At 35.0% G+C, this 23,147-nt stretch overlaps 1 protein-coding gene across 2 annotated transcripts in view; it reads left to right on the forward strand.

Moving 5' to 3' along the window:
• Nucleotides 1–23,147, forward strand: part of FCHO2 (FCH domain only 2) — an 82,113-nt gene that overhangs the window by 25,074 nt on the left and 33,892 nt on the right. For both annotated transcript variants that reach the window (XM_010088181.1, XM_010088182.1), the window contains 3 exons: nucleotides 12,126–12,170; nucleotides 13,952–14,024; nucleotides 17,675–17,699. In XM_010088181.1, coding sequence (XP_010086483.1) covers nucleotides 12,126–12,170; nucleotides 13,952–14,024; nucleotides 17,675–17,699 — 143 coding nt within the window. The remainder of the gene's footprint in view (nucleotides 1–12,125; nucleotides 12,171–13,951; nucleotides 14,025–17,674; nucleotides 17,700–23,147) is intronic.

Raw genomic sequence — 23,147 nt, forward strand, 5'->3', positions numbered from 1 at the left:
CTTTTCACAGGCAGCAAAACTGATGATAAACCATAATGTTACTATTTGGATGGCATGCAAAGCAGTTTAATCTCTATTACTTACAAGGTTGTTAATGCTGCCAGCATCGCCTGTTACCAAAATCATAAAGCATTAAAGCTTCAATTTAGTAAACATTTAAAAAACAAATTTTACCTAGGCTTTTCAACTAATTTCTGATTCAGTGAATTCAACTGAATTATTAATAATTTAATTAGAATAATGTTTTGTATGGCTGTCTGTTGGCAGTGGTGGTGGGTTAGTGCAAAGTTTGGTGTGAATTTATGACATGCTATCAATGCTTATCTTTCCTGATTGTTTATGTGGTCATTTTAGTCCTAAATGCCTGTGGAGTATACTGCTTATGTGTTTTTCATGCAAGAGCATTAGAGTGAGCTGCACTGCAACTGCGAAGCTAGTGCAAATACTGTAAATGCACACTTGTGCTCACTCCATGTTAATATTCCTATTTAGTGTGTTGTGTTAAACTACATGTTTTCCATGTAATAAAGAGATGTACTAGATGAACAGGATAAAGTAGGGGGGGAAGGGGTTTAGAATAACTATATTATTCCTAAGAAATTTTAGAAACAAGTTAGTCCTTTCCCAGAGATTGAGAGGCAAAACAAGGGCCATGGAATACTGAAGCTTGCTTTGATCAAAGCTATGAGCTTCTTATGTAATTGCATAGTGAACTCTGCTTTGAGAGAAAGACTTGAAACAGTGCTGGGTGTGGCTTTTTTTTTTTTGTGGGTTTGTTTGATAACATAATGGTTTATACCGCTTATAAAAAGGTTTTTCTGGAACAGTAAACAGCAACAAAGTAGATGGAAATAAACACTGAAAATGGTTAATACTAATTTTTGAACAGCTCTGCATGACATCTTTGAGCTTCTTTTCCACAAGGAAGTGTACCAAAGCAGGTATTTATTTTATGTTCTTATAAATGATTTTCTTTATATTTTCTGTAAATATTGTGAATATAATGCTGCCAACATTTGTGATTAGGTGCATAAATAGCCCGAACTTCTCCAGTTTCTCAAAGCCTGCTCCCACCCATAATTCTGCGCAGAATGTACTCTAAGGAATGAGTTTAGTTTATCAACACTGACAGTATCGAAGGGATTCAGAAAAGTATTCTTCATAGAGAATGTCAGACCATTGCTATATTTCAGAAGTTAATGGAAGAAATTAAGTGTGGATATCTTTGAGGACTTTTATGAGAAGCTGGGCTTGAGGCAGATAAAGAAATACTTAAGGGTCCTGTGCTGTAGAGCTCATTTTCAATGAGGAGCTGCAAGCTCAAGAGCTGTACCAACAAATGTGTCCTAATTCCTGTCTTAGGTGCCTATTTTATTTTCCATGCAAAAGTTGAGTTCCTTCCTAAACAACAAACCTGCCAAAGCTGATGTCGACTTTAGGAAGTCTTATTTGACATTTTAGACTTATAGTCATTACATATACATAAGTTACAGATTTGTTTTAGATTGTGGTTTATTTATTTTTAATAGTATGGAGAGTTATAACTGGACAGGTTTTGTTCAAAAGGTCTCTTAATGCAAGTGGGAAGACTAGTAGCAGTGATGTAAATACCTTAGACAACATCTATATATACAACAGGGCAAAAGCTGGGTATTTGATCCTGGACACTCAGTAAGATTAAGTACTCTTGGGTCCTCTTGAATTTTGTTGCTACAAACAAACAAAAACAGTTGCAGCCTGAGACAAATAGTTTTTCTGAGCTGTGGGAGTAAAGCAATGTCCATTTCAGTAACTTAAGAAGGAAAAATATATTAATTAGGTGCATTTCATCAGAAAATGCAGTAGTATGCAGGATAGGTGCTACTATGATAAGAAAAAAAATATATTGAAGAGCTTTTAAACACCTGAGAATGAGAATAACATACTGAGATGTATTTCAGTTACATAAAGTAGCATAACCTTATATGGAATGAATGTTGAGGGAAGGGTTTGAGGTTTTTAATTTATTTATTGGAGGCATATTTTTCTTTTAAGATAGGAAATGTTCTTTGGACAGAAATAACTAGACCATTAGCTAAATGGCTTTTTCAAACATGAAATTTTAACAGGAAGGGTACTGAGCACAATTAGAAGGCAGAAGTGTATCCTTTTCTTTGTCATCTTTTCTATTAGAAGATAAAGCTTACAAGAAATGAAACTCTGAAATCTGGAAATATTTGGATACCTATTTATAAACATCTGTATATTTAGTTCATTCTTAGTAAACTGCAATGTTAGAGAAAAACAAAAGCTTGAGTTTTGTAACACAAGGTTTTGTAAGAACAATGTGGTTTTTAAACTAGGGAAGCAAACACAGGAAGCTAAAGTTGTACTTAAAAACAAACTCAAAACTACCTAGCTTGTCTAATAGTCTACCTTTCTAATAAAATTGAAATAAATCTTAAACTGTGCATATGGTAATCAATCCAGTATTAGTGGTCACTAGTTGCACAAGGTCTTGTTTCTAATTAACTCATAATTTCATTGGCATAATTCTGCAATGGGATAGTACATTGTACCAGCACAACTTCCATTGGGCAACTTCTGCATTGAATTGGCTGTCTGATCAACTAGGTCTCTGTGTCATATTCTTTCTTGAACACAGATATTTATTCTGGCATTTGAAAATGAATTGTCACTTGACTTGTATTTGACCTTGTGTGTCCATAGTGGTTCTCGGGAAGTGCAGGATCTTTTCTGCTTTGTCTTCATTATCTTTTTGTTGTTGTCTTAATTGTTATAGAATACCTGGGTGGCCTTCTGTGTCAGTAGTTCCATTTTAAATGATGGATATTGATTTGTCTGCGTTTTGGCAATGTAAAGTACAGTGGGGTACCCTTTGACCTGTTCCTGAATAGTATGAGGGCAGGAGAAAGGAAAGTGTCTAAGCAGCAGCTAATCAAGTTAGCCACACAAACCTAAGCCCAGGTTTAACCTTAACAATAAAATTTCAAATGCTGATCTTTTATTTATAGTGTTTGTAATTTAAATTCCTTAGTGTTTAAATGTATTTGTTTTCAAGAGTTTTCTCTATTGGTTGCTCTTTTGAGGAAAACATTATAAGAAATGCTGTTACTACCATTGAACTTTTTCCTAAGCCTTGGGAATTTAGTTTCAGAGTTCCTCTCTGTTTTACAGTCATAGCTGATACAATCCTTCAGAGTATTGTGTAGTTCTGTATAATCTTTGATAGCCTAGTTCAGGAGGAACAGAGAGGAGCAGAAAATCCACATCATGTCTCATGCGTTTGCCCTCTTTGCAACCACTGACTTGGATACTATTATGGATAATATTGGATAATAGTATGCACATTTTGTGTCTTTAAATGCTGACATGTATTTCAAGGTCAAAGTTACACTGTCTTGGGGTCTGAGTAGCTCTTTGGGCATAAATGTGGGGAAGGGGGATCTTGTGGTAATCCTTAATAACATGTCTCTCAATGTTATTCCTGTAGTCTCCTCTTTCACCCCCCACAAGTAAGTGTCTCATACTCACCGTTAGCTGCAGAAAAAGCACACCAGGAAGAATTTCGCATTGACTTTCTTTGCTTTTTGATGGCACATAGTGGAAACTCATATGCAATTAATACTTCCCATATTACAGTTGAGGTGGAGAGGTGGTTAACCACGTATACTTTTCTTCCTTTCCCTGCCAAGTGAATCTTCTGTGCAAGTAAGTAGGAAAACACTTTCAGAGCACTACAAAGCCGGAATATGGTCCCACTGAGGGGATTTTGTCTAATGAAAAAAGACTCTTCTGTCTGAAAAATTCTGTATACTACAAAAGGTATGATCCTTGTTTTTCTCTTTAGGAAATGGTTCCATTAAACATCTTAACCTCTGACGATTTCATGGGTTTAAGTTCAGAACTTTAGTAAGAAACCATACCCCTTTTAGTTTACAGGGATGATGCGTGACTGTTACAAAGAAACTAATTTTGAAGAGGTTTTTAAAGATGAGGGCTATAATTTAATGTATTTACAGTGTTCCCAAATCTTAGCTGACACTTCTGTAAGATGACAAATATGTGAATATATCTGTGCATTTCTTTCATCGCTGCATACTTGTATGCTCTGCCTTCAGCAGGTTAATCATGCACCATGCGATCAGGCAGAGCCATTTGTTACGGATACTTATAGACTAGGCTTATGCTGTTGTGCTGCTTCTTAGTGTTTTCATACACCAACATAAAGCATTCACAAGATTTTGCTAACAAGACTTTGCTGCTTTCAACCCAATTTGATGGAAAAGTAGAGGTTGCAAAGACCTCATAAAAATGAGAAGCTGGGTAGAGAAGGAGGACCAAAACTAGTCATGCCATGCAAAGGAAAGGCAGTTGTAGTGATGCAAGTTACTAATTTGGAGAGTCAGCAGACAGCTGAGTGTGTTTTTGTATGTGCGCGTTTATGTTGACCAGCCACTTAGCCTGTGGATAGTTCAAAACCACCTACATCTCACATCCTGTTGTTTATGCAGCCAGAAAGAAAATATGGGATGAAATTGAAGTATAAAGCAGGGGAACAGTAGAAAAGGATGAGAAAAGGGGCTGGGAGTGGTGTGGAGGATGGGACTTGGGGAATGTAGCGATCTGGAAATTGGTGTCTTAGCTGACATTAATTTTGCTACTCACAGACCTCATGCTTTCATAAATTGCAGCTGAAACTTACAGTGTTTGTTGTCATATTCAGGTGTTGCAGGCTAGTGGGATCTCTAACTTGAAACTTTGCCTTAGGTAGGTGTTTAATGACTCTTGCAAAAAATTATTGTGTTACCTGAGCAATAAAAATTAACTTCTTTGCAACTGAAGGTGTTTTCCACCTTTTTAGTTTAAAGGAAAAAAAAATCTCCTTGTTGCTGATGGCTATCTTAATTGATAACAATTATTTTAAAGCTGCTCAGATTTTGATCCTTTTTTCGCTTTGTTCTTACTCTGTAAGCCACGTGGAAGTACTGCCCCATGAGAGCAGTGTGCTTGCTGTATTAATGGAGCTTGTACCCACAGTACCAGAAGAGCCAGAGATGAATAATGTTTCTTTTGATCTGGTGAACTGAGTGCAGGGCTGGAAGCCTCATAACATAATCAGGGTTAGAACTGATTGTTTGTTTAGTGGATGCTCTCCTTGTTTGTTAATTTCATCACCTAAAAAAATACTTTCCTTGGAAGTGCTACATATGTTACTGATAATTGTAGTTATTTATGCTGCCACCGTCACCTCTTTTCTTTTTCAAAAGGACTACTATTGCCATGCTATAACTTTATTTTTTCAACTTTTTTTTTTTTTTTAAAAAAGGAGGGTTTTGTCATGTCATAAGCCTCTCGAGAGGCTATATATCAGCTAGGCTGATATGTAAGCCTAAGGTTGTAACATAGAGTAGTCAGAAGCTCAGTAATTTGTGATGGAACTGTGTATTTGTAGAATTAGGTTAAAGGATACAGTTTTACCAGTATTATTTCAGTATTTTCCCTTAGATTGTCCTGTTAACAGGCCAGTTGTATTTCCTGTCCCTTATCCTCTTTTGGGGAAAGGAGAGCTGACCAAATCCACAAACTAATGTTTGTTTGCGGCAGTCTGGTACTAGCATGATAAATGTGTCACAAATATGTTACTTACCTTAAAGATGGTGACAGCCATTCATCTTTAGTCTGCATTCCTACGAGTAAGCTATGCTTAAATTTTGTTTTGTTTCTTCTTTTTTTAAATCTGGAATAAGAAATCCTTCAGCAGGGAAAAATAAGAGTCTCCTATCTTTTTATAAAATCACTTTTCTTTTTTGGACAGGCAATAAAAATGAGAAATTAGTGTTAGAAACAGTAATGTTGAGAAAATATTTTCTCATTTCCTGGTTTCTGAATTTGAAAGCTTGAATTTTTTTTGTAAACATGTCACAGAATCAGATGATAGCAAGAAAAAGATTGCTTATATGTTTGTGTACATACAAAATTGACGTTTGTGATGCAGCTTAACATCTAAACACTAAAAGCAGTCATTTGTTTTGACAGCAGAATTAATTGAGGCTAAACCAGTCGAAATTCCACTTGTATCAAGCTGTTCATTAGGAATTGCTGTCTGGCTTTAGTGGTGTCAGAAAAATAACCTGTTCTGCTATGATTAAATAGCAGAATGATGGTCGGTCCACTGAATTTGAGAGAGAGGTTGAATAAACTTTCTACTGCGGAAACAATTCAGAAGTGACACGCTGCAAGGGGGGTCAGAGTGTGCATTGATATCCAGCTGAGCTGTCAACTAGCACAGAGCCAGGCACGCAAAGCTTTGCCATTTGAAGCAGCATGTGAAGCATATGCAGTTTAAAAAAAATTGTCTTCCTTTCATGCATGATTTACACTCAAAGAGAAAAACTTTTGTTTTTATCAAAAACAGTAATATGGTTTGTTATCATATTTGTAACTACAAGTACAGATTTATGGTGGTTTTTTTAAAAGCTTTTGCTTGAAACAGATATGTTAATGTTTATACGTGTGCATGCATGTGTGTAAAGGGATTCCTTGGGATGGGGGGAAGGGCAGATTATTTTTTTGAGTGTCTGAGTGTTCCCACTTATTGAAAATTAAACATAGTTAATAAAAATATATGCTTGGGTGGGATAACATTTCTTTCTGTCATGCATACCCCCACTTAAACTAGGAAGGAAATAGTTTCCAAAACCAGATGCAGATATAAAGCAGTTTTTCATTGATTTGTTGACTTCTTGATTTGTTTACCTTTTTAGCTCCACAGGATTTTCCAGTTCATTGATATACTTACTGGGGGCTTTTTTTCAGGGTATGACATAATATTATGTTTTCCTTCCTAGTAATAGTAGTTGGCTTTTGTACTTGCCTTGTTTGTTTAAGAATCCAAACAGTAAAACTTTTTTTCCCCCCTCTATGGAGGAAAGTGAAAAAAGTTTTATTGTTTTGACCTTAGCAAAATGTTCTCCCAGTGTCTCCCTCACAGAGGTTTTGTGTAAGAGGTATACAGATAGGTTAGAAATCTCTAGGATTTTGTGGAGATAGATTTTTGTAACTCTCTTCAACAGCTGACAACAAACCTGACTGTCTTCAAGATAATTAGTGTCACTTTGTAGATAAATTAAGTAGCAGGTGTAAGGTTGTTATTTATAAACTCTCTTCTGTAGTTGCCTTGTGTAGATTCTGAAAAAACTGTTCCATTGGACATGGGCTGAATATGTAGTAGATATTGTAATATAATTTACAGAGCAATTACGTATTCTTCATTCATCTTTGAATAAAATCAGCACGTTCTTATTGCTAGCCATCCACTTTGCCTCTTAGTGTCATGAAGCTCACATATTCACATGCCTCTCTTAAAAAAAAGTACATGTATTTTCTGAGCAGTCTAGGAGATGCATTCCAAGCTGCAGACTCACTGGTGCTTAATTTATGCCAATGCCACTTATTTTAAGTTATTAGATTAATTAAAATTAAAAATTTCCATTTATTCAAATTGCCTTTTGTGTTATAGCAAACCAAAGCTTCCTCATTTTCAAGAGCCTGAGAACTGACCCACTCCTGATTTGTTTGCTTCAGTCTCTTGACAAATAACAGCTGTCTGCATCCGTGTGTCTGTAAAACCATCATCCATTTGCCTTTTCTTCATGTCCTTATCTGTCCTGGCTGCTAGAATGCTGTGAGCTGCAGCAGCTTGCCTTGGAAATTTCTTTAGGATGATGCTTGGTGGGAATGTTTACATACAATTAGAGGAGCTTACTGATTTTTGATGCTTGCTCCCTTTGCAGAATGCTACATTCTCATTAGCATCCTCATAGCTAGGTATGTATTGTAGCTGAAAATCTCACAAGATATGCTTATTTCTTTCTGTTACAAAGGCTAACCTTCATTTATGCACTGTATTATTTTATTCTATTCTGTATGTGTACAGTGACAAATACTTTCAAATTTATGTACAGGTATTTGAGATGGTTAAGCCATAGTTACCATTCTATGGATCAAGTAACAACAGGCAAACCAGACTGTAAAAAAGTTATCTTAAGCCTGAAACTGTCCATGCTTAACCCAACAGAACATTAATTCAGAGACTTTCGCTAGGGTTGGACTAGATCTCAGCTTTAACTTTTTACTTTCTCCAATAAGTGTCTTAAAATGTATTTTTTATTTTTACAGTGCTGCTTTTATTTTGTGTTCATATGAATGCTTGAGAATATGTTTTCTTCTCAATTCACATTGTTGTCTTGTAAAGAGAAAAAGAAAAAAGGAAATCTCCATGCTTTGACTGTAGTACTGCAGAATATAATTATTATCATCTTTATTATCATAATTATTGCAGTGTGGCAACATGTAGATGGTCCTTTTTGGTGCTTTGGGCTGCCATGTGGCAGACTGCTTCAGGGAATGACTTCAGTCCCCAATTCTTAAATGTGAAACAACTGCTTTCCTTTCTGTGGATGTTGCAATAGACAGTGAATCTGTATACTTGCTTCAGAAATTATGGCCATTATAATGTTCCAGATTTTGAGCTGAAATCATTGTTGGCCTTTGTCTATACTTCAACTGTTGGGCACAAGTCTTTTAAGAAAACTTTTCTGCCTCAGAAGAAAGAGGTAGTACATCTACATTCAAATGTGCATGTAGCTGTTACAGAAGTTATTGTGATACCAGCAGGTTAGTTTGTGTGCTTGGCTTCCATCTATATCTATCACTTGCCTGGCAATCTCCGTTCAGGACAACCCACTGGGAAATTTTGACTGTACTATCTCATGATTAAGGAATCAGAAATCAGAAAGATAGGTGTTATGGTGGTTGAGAGTTTTTTGCAGTGATAGTGCAGATACTTTGGTTCCATATACAGAAGTACAGTGAACAGTGCAGGGGAACTCCTTAAGAAAGTGTCCAAATTCCTCATTGACACTATACTTCCAAAGCAATATGTGTGCCTAAGGCCTTTTGGCTGGCTAGGAGACTGCAGCTGGTTCTGTCAGGAGACAATGTGGTCACAGTACACACTTCTGGCTGGGCTGCAGCATTATTACCTCTTTGAGCACAAAGACATCTGCCCACAGGAGACTCTAGCTGTTTATGTGGGTTACCAAAAGCTCATTAGAGCTATCCTGTTTTCTAAATTGGCTCACCACAGAGCACCACAGAAAATGTCTATTTCTGTAATGTTATTTTGGTTTAAAAATACTACTCCCTGAGCAAAATATGGTACTCTCTACAGCAGGACTTTAGGAAGCAGAACTGTTGAGAGATCTGAAGTTACAGAACAAAACTCATACAAAAAATTATAAACCACTACAAATTTCACTCCGCTTCACTTGAAAGGGCAAAATGTATAAATTTGCCTTTGCTGCAAGCAAATAATGCAATGTGTTATATTGGTGGAGGTGGGCTAAATACAAATTATAAAAAAACTGCAAACATCTTTTGACGCATTGGAGGAAAATGCTGAACTTAATTTTTTAATGTTTGTGGATTCAGTGGGGACAGCCGCTGTCATCTTGAACTTCTGATATTCTGAAGGATAAAGGGCTCTGTAGAAATTTGAGTTAAGTACAAAAATAAGCTAGGATCAAAAGATGCTTTTGAATTGTAACTGGTTCACAGAATTTATTGTAAGAAAATGCTGGTTTTGTGATTGTTATTTATCTTTCCTGCAGTAAAGCAGCTAGTAAATTGGAAGGAAAGAGAGCACATATGGGGAGCAGGGTCTTCTGTGATAACTCTGGCCATTTTGGTGAAGAATAAAATAAGGTAATAGGTATCAGTAAGAAGAAAGTTTATTTTAAATTTCCAAGATGACTTCGTAGACCTCAGTGAAAAGTGGGACCTGCTTAATGAATTTTTTTGCACAGCTTCCATCTCATTACTAGCTCCAGCATTTCTCCAGTAACAGATTTTTTTCAGATTGCATTTTATAGTCTTGCAACAATGTATTCTTTTCTTATAGGGAAAAGTGAAGTGAATTTTTGGGGTGTAAACCAGCTTTTGTTAAATCTAATTGAAAAAGCTAATTTGATCTTAATATCTGTGCATTTCTGTACTAAGCATGAATGTTTGTGTCTTCAAATAAAAAGTTTAGCAGACTGTGAAAAAACCCACCTTCAAAGACAAGTGTTAGGCAAGTGTAATGGACAAATTACAGCAACTCGAATATCTTGTTCAAGAAAATCTTTGCTTTCTGCTTCTGTTAGAGGTCAAAGTTAAAGATGCTGATATGAAATAAGGATGAGTTTTACTTGATCCTTGAATATTTGTTTTAATCATTAGAGTAAATGTTTTAAAAGTCTGGGGATCAGTCTTAGTAGCTGGAAAGGGTAAGGAAAAAGATGGTATTCTGAAAAAATTGAGTATTGTTTTTCTCTAAAAATATGTTTAAGTCTCTGTTGTTTACAGTCTTTTCCTTCTATTTTTATTTTGGGGATGAGTGTTTGTGGTTGGTTTGACTTTTGTGGTTGGTTTGACTTTTGTGGTTTTTTTCCTGGCCAAATGGGAATATGTATAGAAGCAAGAAACAGAAGTAGTTGAATCCTTAGCAAAGTGATGAAAAATGTTATTGTCTGAAGTGCAGTGAAGAAATAATGGATTTGTTCTTCAGCTTATGTTTTATGGGTTTTTTTTTTTATTTCTTGCTCAATTTATTTTGAACAATAGAGTTTAAATTCCTCAAATAAAATGTTGATGAAATTACTGTGGGGATAAAGATAACTACAGTTCTCTAAATCTGTTTTTCTGGATGTTTTATGCTGGTTTTTGTTTTGTGAGATTCCCAGATTTGCTGATTTGTGGAGCACGCTGATTTGGTTTTACTGTGATTTTAGTGGAGAGCAAAGGAAATGCCTATGTATTTACAATATTTAGTAGAATGAGAGAGCTGTTAAGAATTTCTATTTTGTCTTGTTATATTGAATAATTAAACTTGCATTTTAAATTGTTCAATAATTGAAATTTAAAGGGCAGTTAAGACTGCCATTTGAGATTGGTCTTTTGATATTCTGCTCTCAACAGCTTCATTTGGAGGCCAAACAATTACATTATGATAAATGAGATATTGATGTGTTCTAGTCCCACATTCTCAGCCTGCTGCTAGTTTTACAAGCACTCAGATCTTTTTTTTACTGGTAAGGAAAATTTTGCAGACTCAGTCTTAATTACAATAAATACAAGTCATTACTTTGAGCGCATCTTAAAAAAAAAAAAATTAGAAGTCTTCAAAATTTCAAAGAAAATAGCTGGTAGATTTTCATAGAATAATAGAATGGCCTGGGCTGGAAAGGACCTCAAAGGTCATCAAGTTCCAACCCCCCTGCCATGGGCAGGGACACCCTCCACTAGACCAGGTTGCTCAAAGCATCATCCAGCTTTGCCTTGAACACCTCCAAGGATGTTGCATCCACAGCTTCTCTGGGCAACCTGTTCCAGTGTCTCACCACCCTCACAGTGAAAAATTTCTTCCTAATGTCTAAATTTACCCTCTTTTAGCTTATACCCATTACTCCTTGTCTTATCACTACTCTCCCTGGTAAAGAGTGCCTCCCCATCTCTCCTGTAGGCCCCCTTCAGGTACTGTAAGGCTGCTGTTAAGTCTAATATGTCTAAAATAATTCAATTTGCTTAACATTGGTTGGTATTGAGTTACCTCGTCAGCTTCTCAATTGTCTTTCTTCTTTCTATTTGTTTGACATAAGCATAAATTTTTCCATTTGCAGTTTTGAGAAGTGTTATCAAAATGTAGAGTTTTAACTGAGTCAAACACATTTTTGCATTCGAGTTAAATAATACATACTGGGGTTACATTGCTAATAGAACCATTTGAGGTACTTAACTGCACAAAAATGTTTCATGTGGCTGTAATAACATAGGTAATTGACTTGTATTTAGACAGTGTTTGCTAATATTTTAATTTTTCAGTATGAAAGAGTGAAAATATTTAGTGATTTGCTGTACATGTTATGATTTTTCAATCCATTTGACCGTTGACAGGGTAATTCTGCTTTTCAGTTACCACCTACATTTATGATTAGATTATCCAGTATTTGAAAGAAATATTAATAGCTGTTAAAATAGATTAAATTTGACCTTATCTTTATCTTCATTGTCATTTCTTTAAGGCCCTATTGAATTTGAAGAGTGTAACACATCCAGTGCGGTTGAAGGTGAGTTATTGTAGCATAGTTATTTCCACAAGAATGCTGTGGATAAGGACCTGAGCTGTGGAGTGAATGGTATTCAGTGGGTGAATCTGTGTAACTTTATAGTACTCCAGTAGACTAAAAACCAGTTTTCCTTTTGAGAAGCAAACTTCAATGAAAATAAGACCTACAATACTTCATAAGCCTAATACACAGAGCTCACATAATTTTTATGTTTCTTATATATACTTCAGCAAAGACCCTGTCTTTGCAGAGGTTTGGATTTAGTTCACTTATGACTGTGTTGTAACTTAATTTACATGTGTCAAAACATGGCCCAGGCTCTTTCCATTGTTACCACGTTAATTATACCAAGTGTAATGAACCGTTATGGTCGCAAAGCCTGCCTTTGTTGGTGTAGCTTATTTTGCTTAGGGGATTGTTTTAAGTGGTTAAGAACTGCTTTATTTGCATAAGCTACATATTTCTTTGGGATAGAGGACTTGACAGTATAGCTATAGCAGCCAACAACTTTTAAGTTGCCAGATGCAGTTGAGACTTAAAATCTTTTTTGACTGAAACAAAGAGGATCCATGTTCTGAAACTACTCTCATGGTCCATTTGTCATTGTGGGCTGCATAAGGCGCAGAAAGAAAATAAAGCCCAGTCTAGCATTTAAAAATTACTTTGGAGCAATTTCTGTCGCTATTGAAATATGAGATATGTCTGAGTTTACAGCTACCTGATTTGAGAAGTTTTGAGTTATTTAACCCTGGAAACTTCTAAGAGTGGAGAGATCCCTTATGTGCTGTGTAATGTATTTCTGTAAAGGGGAATATAATGGGTTTTTTTAATGACGTACTTGAACTGAAATTTTGGAAACCAATTTCTTTCCACCATTTTGCTCAAAAGCATGCTGTCAGTAGTATCTTACATCAAAACAAAATTGTAGACTAGTTGGCTCAGATGCTTGCACTTAGTAATTTTGTTTGGCAGTCTACTTTGCCAAAAACTGGGGAGAGAAGCAGACGTGGCAGCAAGTCTGATGGAATATTTAAATGTATTTTAATTTTAGTACATTAAACTCATATGAAAGCAAACTTTTTTTTTATGTAGTATAGCTGTATGTATCTAGTGCTAAGCATGGGGAGGAAACAACAGAGGAGGGCATGGTTCCAGACTCAGTGAGAGCCAGCCACAGACCTGGCTGCAGCACTGGGAAGTCACAAACTCTGCATCAGCTGGAAAGCCAAGAGATGTTCTCTTTTTTTACAGGACCAAGATCCTACTTCTTAGGAGAGACAGGGATTTGCAGCTACTGAGAACTGAATGTTGTAAGAACAGGGTGTTGAACTGCAGTAGCTAGGAGGAGACAGGGTTCAGTTTCTGATCCAAGTGCATTGGCTATTCAGGATGGGCTGGAGCAATAGCTCCTGTTGAGTTTTTGTGAGCAGAGTCCCTTTCCTCAAAACTGGCAGTACACTCATTTTCTATTAAAAAAAAAAGTTACATTCTGCATACCCAGCTTGGAGAGTTGGATATCCAATGCAAATCAGTTTTATAAGGACTTATGTTATTAATGTGTTTAACCATATTTTGATTTAGTTTTTTGATTGGTATGTTACTTAACAACAAATTGGAATAACGTTCCCTTAGTTGGGCTCCATGCCTGCCTCTGCTGTTGTATTTTTGTATCACTTATGACAGCATTTAAAATTTATTGACATTGGTATGCACCAGTGTTTGACATTTCTAAATACATACTTCTCTCTTTGATTCTTGAATGAAAAGTGTTTGTTCCTTAGGGGTAAAACCACGGAAGAGGAAGCCTTTTGGTTTATCAGGAATCATGAAAAAAGAAAAAGATACTGAATCTATGTAAGTATATTTCCATCTTGAAGCCTTGTCTTGTATGAAAACCAGTAAAAGTATGGGGATAAACATTAGCTTTGTTTAACAAAAAAAAAAAGAGTGTTTAGCAAAAGTTTTGAGGAATGCTATGAATGTGAAAACGTTACAGATGTTTAAGATTTTTGTAACTAAGGATTTTAAGGAAAGAACATAAATGTATTCATAGCAGTCTACTCATGTTTCATTCTTTTCTGTGCATAGGTAAGTATTTCTCCGTTGTTCTACATTTGAACATTGTGGATAATGTGATTTTCATATGTACTCCTAATGAAATAATAGCTCTGTACAGGCAATAGTATTGGATGCCTGAAGCTTCAGTTATTCTTTTGTTAGAAACAGTTCTGTCTGCAGTATTGAAGGACAGAAAAATCATTGAATGTTTTTTTCAGTACATCATGTCCATGCTCATTTCTGAAAGACCATCATTCTGACTCATGGTTTGTAGCTTCCAGGAGTTAAAACTCTCCAGAAAGTAACTTTGAATAAAAGTTCTTAGATGGATTGGTAGCAGTCTATGTATTGGTAGTTATGGTCTCTATATTCCAATTTATTTTTTTCATAATTTCTGGACGTGATTTCTCAACAGAAGTATTTGATTTAACAGAAAATAGCTTACAGTTTGACAAATTTAGCAATATAAAAATATTCTCAGAGGCAATACCTGCATACATACATTTCAACATTGCTTTTAAAAAAATTAACAACCTTAATTTTTAATATAATGCTTAAAAATTAATGACCTAAGTACTGCAGGTGCTAATAATTTGCATTTACAAAGTGCGTTTAGCTATTTTTCTTTTGATGTTTGATTTTAATACTGAAACACTTCTAAACCATGCTTTTTTTTCTGTCATGATGCCTTTAGGGATCCAGTGTGTTGGTTTTTTAAGTCATTCCTCTAAATTTCTGTTCTTTCTGTGATTTAGTCTTTTCCCTACTCTCCTGTATTTTATTAAGCTGAAGTAAATGGTGAGACAAGTGTATATAGTGTGATTTTGTTCAGCAGTAATCTGAGAATACTATTTTGTTACAAAGAATTCTTTTTTCTGACAAAAGTTTAGTTTCGAATAATTAAGATGTTATAAATACTTGATGATATTAGTGTTTTAGACAGTTTTAGTGCACTTTTAAAAAGTAAACCATTCTCTCTGGAAGGTTATTTACTGCACTTTTTTGGGATCTAAAACTGCTGCAGTATCAAATAGCAGCAAAAAAGTATGTTTGATCATCTGCCCTTTGTGTCTTGCTTTTACTTAATTGGAAAGTAGTGATTTTGATAGTATTGAGTACTGTTGTATGATTGAATTCTGTAGCTGTCAGCTTTTCTTGTCCAATAAAAAAATCATTTTGCTACCACTCAAGCTATCTCATGTCATGTATGTTATAAGCCTCCTTGCAAGCCAAGCATCTTCTTCCATCCATTTTTTGGCTGATGATTAAGTGTAATCTGGCCTCAGCAAAGATTTAGAACTCTTAATAGTAGTCTTCTGCAGCCAGCAAAGTCCTGGAAGCTCCAGATTAACTCTTCCCAGGTGTATGGCTCAATGTATCCTTACGCAGAGATCATGTTTTTCTTTGACCTGTACCAGAAAGAAAATCTTCTTAGGCACTGAGAGCTGAGAACTATGGCTTTGGCACTATGTGAAACACATTCTACCTTTGTGTGCTTATCCATTGTCATATATGAATACTTTTCTAAAAGCTGTTCTTTCCTGCAGAGGTTTTACTTGACATGGCACAATGATGTCATCAGAAAACATAAATCAGCTCAGCTACTCTGAAATGGGAAAAGAATTTGACTCGCTTTCAACAAGTTGGACTGAAATTTGATTTATATTGTTTTATTTGTTTCTGTATTTACACACAATACAAAAATTAATAGATTCTGAGGTCAGACAGAAAGAAGTATAACTGCATGACTTTGACCTCCTATTTAACACACACCATATGCTTTTACAGGGATTCTGGCATTAATACGTAACTTCTAAGTGAACTAGAATATCACAAATAAATAACAGAATTCATTATGTGCTTAAGTAAAATATTCCAAGTTATTTATGATATCTTTAAAAAAATTCATTGCTAGTCTAAATTTTGTCTGATTTAATCTTCATCTGATGATCCCGTTTAGAGGCTGTGTAGGGCAGGCTTTCCACATCTGGATACTCTCATGGTTTGTAGGCTTTTCAGCTTATCAGTACAGTTTTTAAAGTGTGGGCAACTGAACTGGATGTTGTTTCCAGTAATGGTTTTACACAGGGAAACACCATACACAGTGTATTCCATTACCTATTGCTATACAGGTTAGTCAAGGATTTCACCTCTTTTTCTAGTCACTGCTTTGCATTATTTGGTTGTTTTAGTTTTTATCTACAATCCTTGAATTTCCTTACAGTCTCCCGATTTGCTGAAATATGTTACATTATACCAGAAGCATGACCTAGTTCTTTAATCTTAAAAGAAAGATCATACATCTGATGATGTAAAAGCACATCTGTCTAAAACTCGATATCCTCATTTTCCACTTCACCAGCATTTGCAAACTATTGAATTTTCCTTTGCATCTTGAGAACGGATCCTAGGAGGTGCTGTTGGTGTTTCTCTGAATGATACTAGATCTGCCATTACTTTTGGCAGTATGTTAGCTCAGTAATTCTTAAATGCTTCATTATGACTGAATTACTTTCATTGCTGTTGCCCTCACATCTTTCATATTTCTTAACTTTGATGGACTTCAGGCTGCTTTGTTTGAGTACAGACACTTCTTAGAACGAGATGTCAGAAAATCTGTTTTATATCTTTTGAGAGACATCTAATACGTTGTCTCTTTGAGCTGTAAAAGAGCTTTTAAAATAGCTCTTTCGGTGGCTGTCAATTCAGGTCAGCCACCAGAGGGAGTTAGGACATAAGTTTTACAATAATTACGAACTTGGTCACATAGGTTTCCTTTTGTGAGGGGCCTTTCAGAGGAGATAGGATCCTTCATCTCACTGTCAATTCCCTAACAGGCTGTACTGAATTTCATATTAATGCTTCCATGTTAGCAAGTTTTCATACCTGATTTTAAAGACATTAGTTTTTACATTTAAGCTTGATTGCGACTGCTTGACAAACACGAACTAAGAACAAAATTCCAAAAGGGGGAAGCTCTGAATTCCTCTAAGAATAGTCTTAATTTGTTTGGGAACTGGTTATTGTCCAAAATGTTTTGGAAATGCGGGTGGACTATTTCGTTAGGATTGGTGACTTCTACTTATTGTGTACATCAACAACTGAGACTTGACTCCTAGAGTATATTTATCCAGAATACAGCATGGTACTCCTGTCTTCCCTTGATTTTTTTTTTAAATTATTTTTTTTTCACCATGATGTGCATTTGATTTTTCAGCAATTATCTTGAATTTTTCTTCTGTGGTGTCTTGAGCATAAACTTCCAGATTTTATTTAAATTGCATTCACTTGAAAGTGGAGTGTTTATAGTGAAAATTTAAACAGATATAGAGAGGCAAAAGTATCAAATGCAGTGTTTCAAATTGATTGAAAATATTAAAGGAAGTACCAGAATTGTATGAATAAAATAATTTGTGCATTTTATAATTGTTTTTTTTTTTCAATAGGGAGTGTCCAGATGCAGACTCAGTTGTAAGTAGACTCATTTCCAAAACAAATGTATATGCTTATATTGTCAAGCACTACAATCTGATGAAACTTAAATACAATCCTTGCAATGCATTATTTATCTGATAGAGGATTTAGTATTTTGATAACATAGTTGAAGTATTAATTTTGCTCAGTACGTAATCTTTAGCAATATATACAAATATCCATCAGTAATGCATTTATATATCCTAACAATTTTAGGTTTTAAACAAGGTATTTTTACTGCAATTATTTGCTACTTTATTTTTCAAGTTAATAGTTGAAATTGCTTGGCTAATAGGTTCTAAATAAGAAAAAAGTTGTTTTACTGTCGACCCAACTCTGCATCATCATATTCCTCTGCTTACTACTGTTTTCTTTGAGAATCCTTCTAGTATCAATGAGGTTCTACTTTATCACTGGCAATAGAGTGTAGGAATGTACTTTTAAAAATACGGCTTTAAATGCAGTATCTCTAGATGCACTTTTTTAATGGCCTGTTTTTCATTGCTGTCCATTTGATCTGTGATACATCTTACAGTTTATTTATTAAATACAAAAAAGTGACAGTTGCAAATTAGATTGGTATGTTAATGCTTATAATTGAGGCTTTTCTTTTTATTTAAACATGAATGTTGTTTTGAATTTTATGTAACAGAGATTGCAGCTCCCTAGAGCTATAGTAGGGAATAATTTACAGAATAATTGATTTGCTGTAGGCTGTTGTGGTTTTCAGTTCATTTATTTAGATGCCAATTATATTAAACAATTTAAGCTTCCAAGTTCACCTGTTTTGTGAATTTTCTTCTTTGCATGTAATATCTGGGCGTTTTAGTACCTAATATTAAAACTTCTTTTGAGAAACTTGGTTTAAAAAAATCCAGTAGAATCGCTCTTCTAATTAAGGAAGAATAAGTTTTGCCATGTAATAAAACTACCTGTGAAAGAGCAACCTTGTAAGCATCATCAAGACAGTTGTTTTGTCCTGTGAAATGTCATCTTGATTTAGAGCGAACTTGTTTTCTGGGGTACATTTAAAGTAAAGTAACTCTAGAATTATCCCTGTAATTATCAGGCTTTTCATGGAAATAATATCTTTTGACAGTTCAGGTTGCGTCACTGGAGTGACCCACAACTGAGTTTTACTTGCAATGGTTTTTTTTTTTCTTCTTTGCTTATTTTGGTGTCTATATAAAAAAAAAAAAAAAAAAAAGTTCAAAAAATTCATCAGTAAATGTGTCTGACATTCTTTCTGGCTGCATGACGCACACCATATGATCATCTAAGTCAATTGTCCTGTCTAGATTTAAATTATATTTGGTTTAAAAAAATGCTAGCTTTCATAGTGTCTAACAACAAAACTAATACTTTTTTTACATTCTTTTGGTTTCATGCCAAACATTGCATAAATGTATTTGGAATTTAAAATTTGGTCTATCACTTCTTGATTTTTACAAGCAACAGTATTATTCTGAATGGTAGAGTGCTTTAATAGCAGAAGCCATTACTGTCATTCTCATGAAAAATGATGTAGCGTACTATAGATGAGATCCATTTCAGCCCTTACAAACAAGCACCCCAGAGTGCTTTTACGTTTTAAATTTGGTGTCCTCTTCTGGAAGGTCATTTTTCAATTTTTTTTCATTTTTCTTGTCTTTTACTTTAAGATTTCCTTTCTGTTTCATTTTTCAAACTTTATCTTAATAGCTATATTGTTATCTCTGTGTGGATTTGTTTTTCCTGGATCTTTACAATGGATTACATTTTTCAAAAAATTGTAAATGGAAAAGCATTATTGAAAAAAAAAATAATTTTAAAAGTTAGAACTAACTTCCATACTTATCTATCAGTTCCATGTGATATTTTGTATTTTTGAACATTCAGTGTGTAGTCAATACCATTATGGCCTGGTCCAAAAATGTATAACTTGTGGGTCCGAACCTGTATTCTGTGTTTCCAGAAAATGAAACAGTGAGATGATCCTAAAAAATGTCTTTTGTACGACAGTGGAAGTTCTCAACACTTATGCTCATCCTTTTTGTAGCTGCTAGTTTATATATATTGAAAAATGTACTTCTGATGCATTTGAATAAGTTGTTAATTCCTATCAAGAATTTTTTATAACTGCTATAAGAGATTTTTATGTGCTCATGAGTAGGAAGGCAGCTGTGAACTGAGAACTGGTATTTGTTAAAAAGGTGGACCTCTTCAATAAGCAGTTTAAATCTGTTTAAATACAGATTACATTATGTCATGAGATATAAAATTCCTGTTGTGTTGCATGTCTGTCTAGACATGTAACTGCTATTAAGCTAAGCCTTGTTCATTAAGAAAAGTAGAAAGTTATCTGTGTGTACACTAGAAAGAGGTAGCAACTGAAGTCTGGCTCTATATATTTATTACTTTAGAAAGTTTTGCTAAAGGGAGAACTAGTTTTCTTGTTTCCTATGGGTTTGCCACATCTCTAGGGATAGTCTATAGGAAGATGTGAGCTCTACTAGAAACTTTCTTTGAGGAAGCATTTACAAGGTTCCACTTGTGTCCAGTAAGATCTGAATTTGAATTGCAACCCTTCCCTTGGTTGGGATACTTGCAGATCTCTTTCTTCTACTTGACTGCCTATTTTCATGAGGACTGCAGTAATGTAATTATCTTTGAGTCCTCTATTCTGTCTGTCAAATCCATTTGAAATTGGCCAGGAAGTTAAAAAATAATTAAGAAGGGAGCCACAGATGGATGGAACATAATGCTGAACCTTTTCTCATAGGAAAGTGGAAGGCAAATATATCAAGGCATCCAAAACTTTTCATTAACCTCTTTGTATATGAGTGTAGCATAATTGTGGTTGTATAGAATTATACACTATTTTTATTGCTGGGGACTGATTGAATTTTGAACCATCAAACTAATTAGTGGAACACAAGTGTAACTTTATATTTGGTGAAATTCAAATGTTGTTCTTTATTTCCATTCTGTAATGTTTTGTTCTGGCATATATTCAATAGCTGCCAATGGTACAGAGTACAAGGCTTTGTAGGCATAGCACAGGACAGGGGCACTTTGAATTCCTGTTTTCCTTTCTTTCTGCATTTCTGGCAATGGAAGAAACTGGCTGGCTGCTCTGTTCTTCCGTGTCTTCTGGGTTAATAGTCACACTCAGGAGAGGTGGCTGATGATATGCAATACTTCTGTCTTAACCTAAGGATGTACCTGAGTCAAATTTACGTCTCAAATATGTCAAAAGTGGAGAGACACTTCATTCTTTTGTTCCAGGCTATTGAGCTTCAACTGCTTACTTTGAGTTTGCTTCAGTCCTCATCTGAATTAGAGGAAGTCAGTGCAGTTCAGTAAAATGGTAGAAATTTCATCAGGCAGATAAAGAAACAGCTCTTGATAAAGAGCTCTCATAACCGTTATTGTAGATATCCCAGGAGAAGAGAAAATAGAAATAAAGCTGCAGTGTAGTGAAGGGTCTTTGCTTCTTGACCAATGACCAACCTGTATGCTTCTTGCTGAGAAAGGGCCAAATGAAGTAGCTAGACTGCAGTATGCTCCAGATGTTCCACTACTGTACTTTGTATGTAGCCCAGAGGAACTAATGACATGGTAATAGTGTGGCTTACATTACTTTTGGATGATAGATGGGACACAGCAAGGAGACTGAATCGAAGTATTCAGCAAAACTCTAAAAATAAGTTTTGGCAATAGAATGCTCAGTCCTCGTGCTTTTTGTATAGGAAGTTTTGCTTTGTAATTTATTATGTCCTTATGTATTATTTCTTTAAAAAATTATTCACCCCAGAAAGTTCATAGAACATACTAATGCAAAGGCAGAGTGTTAAACCCTAGTTTTTAAATCTATATTTAAAAGTATATAATGCCTTAATTAGTAATGTGACTACATCTTCAAACACGGGGAAGGCTGTGGTTTTTCTAGCTATATGTTTAATTGCCTAACAGAACCTCTGAGAATGTGAAACCTTCTTCCAAGGAAGTCCACCTGTCCAGTGACTTCCACGGAGTTCAAGCTACATCCACATTAATCTTTTTTTTACTGCAAAGACAACAAATAGCATGTTTGGGTAGGGGGCTAGACCAGACCTTCATCCTCATTCATATTAATAACTACTTCTCACAGAAACCCAAAGTTTGCAAAGATCTTCCTCTGTGTTGAGATTCAAAAATTATATATGTGTATGTGCAGGTTGTGGGTTTTTCCTGTGATCAGCGTGGTAGGCAGATCAGGTCTTGTCTGTAATTGTGTGCCTGGTACTTAAAAGATGCAATGTGATCCTCCACCACATAACACGCAGTTCTGTTATTGTAGGAGTGTGGAGAAGGGAGTAAGATTAGTCAAGTAAATGCAAATACTTTTATTAGCATCAGATTTGTGAATATGTATCTCACTCAACGTGCAGTGTCCTCTACAACTGTTAAAAATGTGGATTAGTAAATAAAATTCTGATTTTTCAGAAGGCAGAACTGTTCACCTCTTCAACTGCTCAAAATATTGAAAACAATATTTTGAAATTACTACTTGAGTAAGTAAGATTTTGAGGTACCGTGTTGCTTGTGTATGACACAATTTGTCTTTGTCAATACAAAGGTACATCTCTTCCACTCTTTTCTTCTATTGGTTTTCATAAAAATATCAGTATCGCATTGATGAAAGCAGGTGTTTTAAAAATGGTCATAAATTGGTACAAGATCAACCTGAATCATTGACAAAGCTGGAAATACAAAGCAGATCATTTCTGACTCTGTATACACTATGTACAGTCAGAAGTTTTAAATTAAGTATATTTAAATTTTAGAAATAAACCCTACAAATTCAGTTCTCTGCAAAAAGTAGAGAAAAAAGTAGTAATGTGGGCCTGCTGAAAAAGAAGCAAGGATTTTTTTCGGTTCCTGTGTTCAGAAGGTAAGTTGTAAAGCATCCCTCTTTGTTGTGTAGATATGAAGTTTGACTTTTTTCTGAAGTTATGAATACAGGCTACATGCTAAAGTGACGTGGCTGAGGAACAGATGATTCAAATATCTTTGCAAGATCAGAAGTAATTAACATAAAAAATAAGAAAGACATTTTGGAATTTAAGAACTTTAAGATTTTAGTGCTTTCTACAGATCTACTTTTTCCTAAAGATTATTCAGTAATTTAAAAATAGTTTCTGCTAACTAAATTCTTTCACAATTTTTTACCAAAATAGTCAGACTTGCTAGCTATGATGTTTGTGCTGTGTGTGCCTAATAATAATATCCTTTACATATATGACCCAGATGGAAGAAAAACTAAATGTTGTGTATTTAAAGATTTTTGTTGGTTTTCAGTTTATCTTAAGCATGAACGATCCTGATCTATTGAAAATTGCCTAGTATGACAATGAATATAATTTAATAATTCGTAAGTTGTAGGATCGTAGGAAAATGTACGTATGCTCTAGCTATATGTTT

Source organism: Pterocles gutturalis, unplaced genomic scaffold (genome assembly GCF_000699245.1).
Source record: "Pterocles gutturalis isolate BGI_N339 unplaced genomic scaffold, ASM69924v1 scaffold2397, whole genome shotgun sequence".
Taxonomy (NCBI): domain Eukaryota; kingdom Metazoa; phylum Chordata; class Aves; order Pterocliformes; family Pteroclidae; genus Pterocles; species Pterocles gutturalis.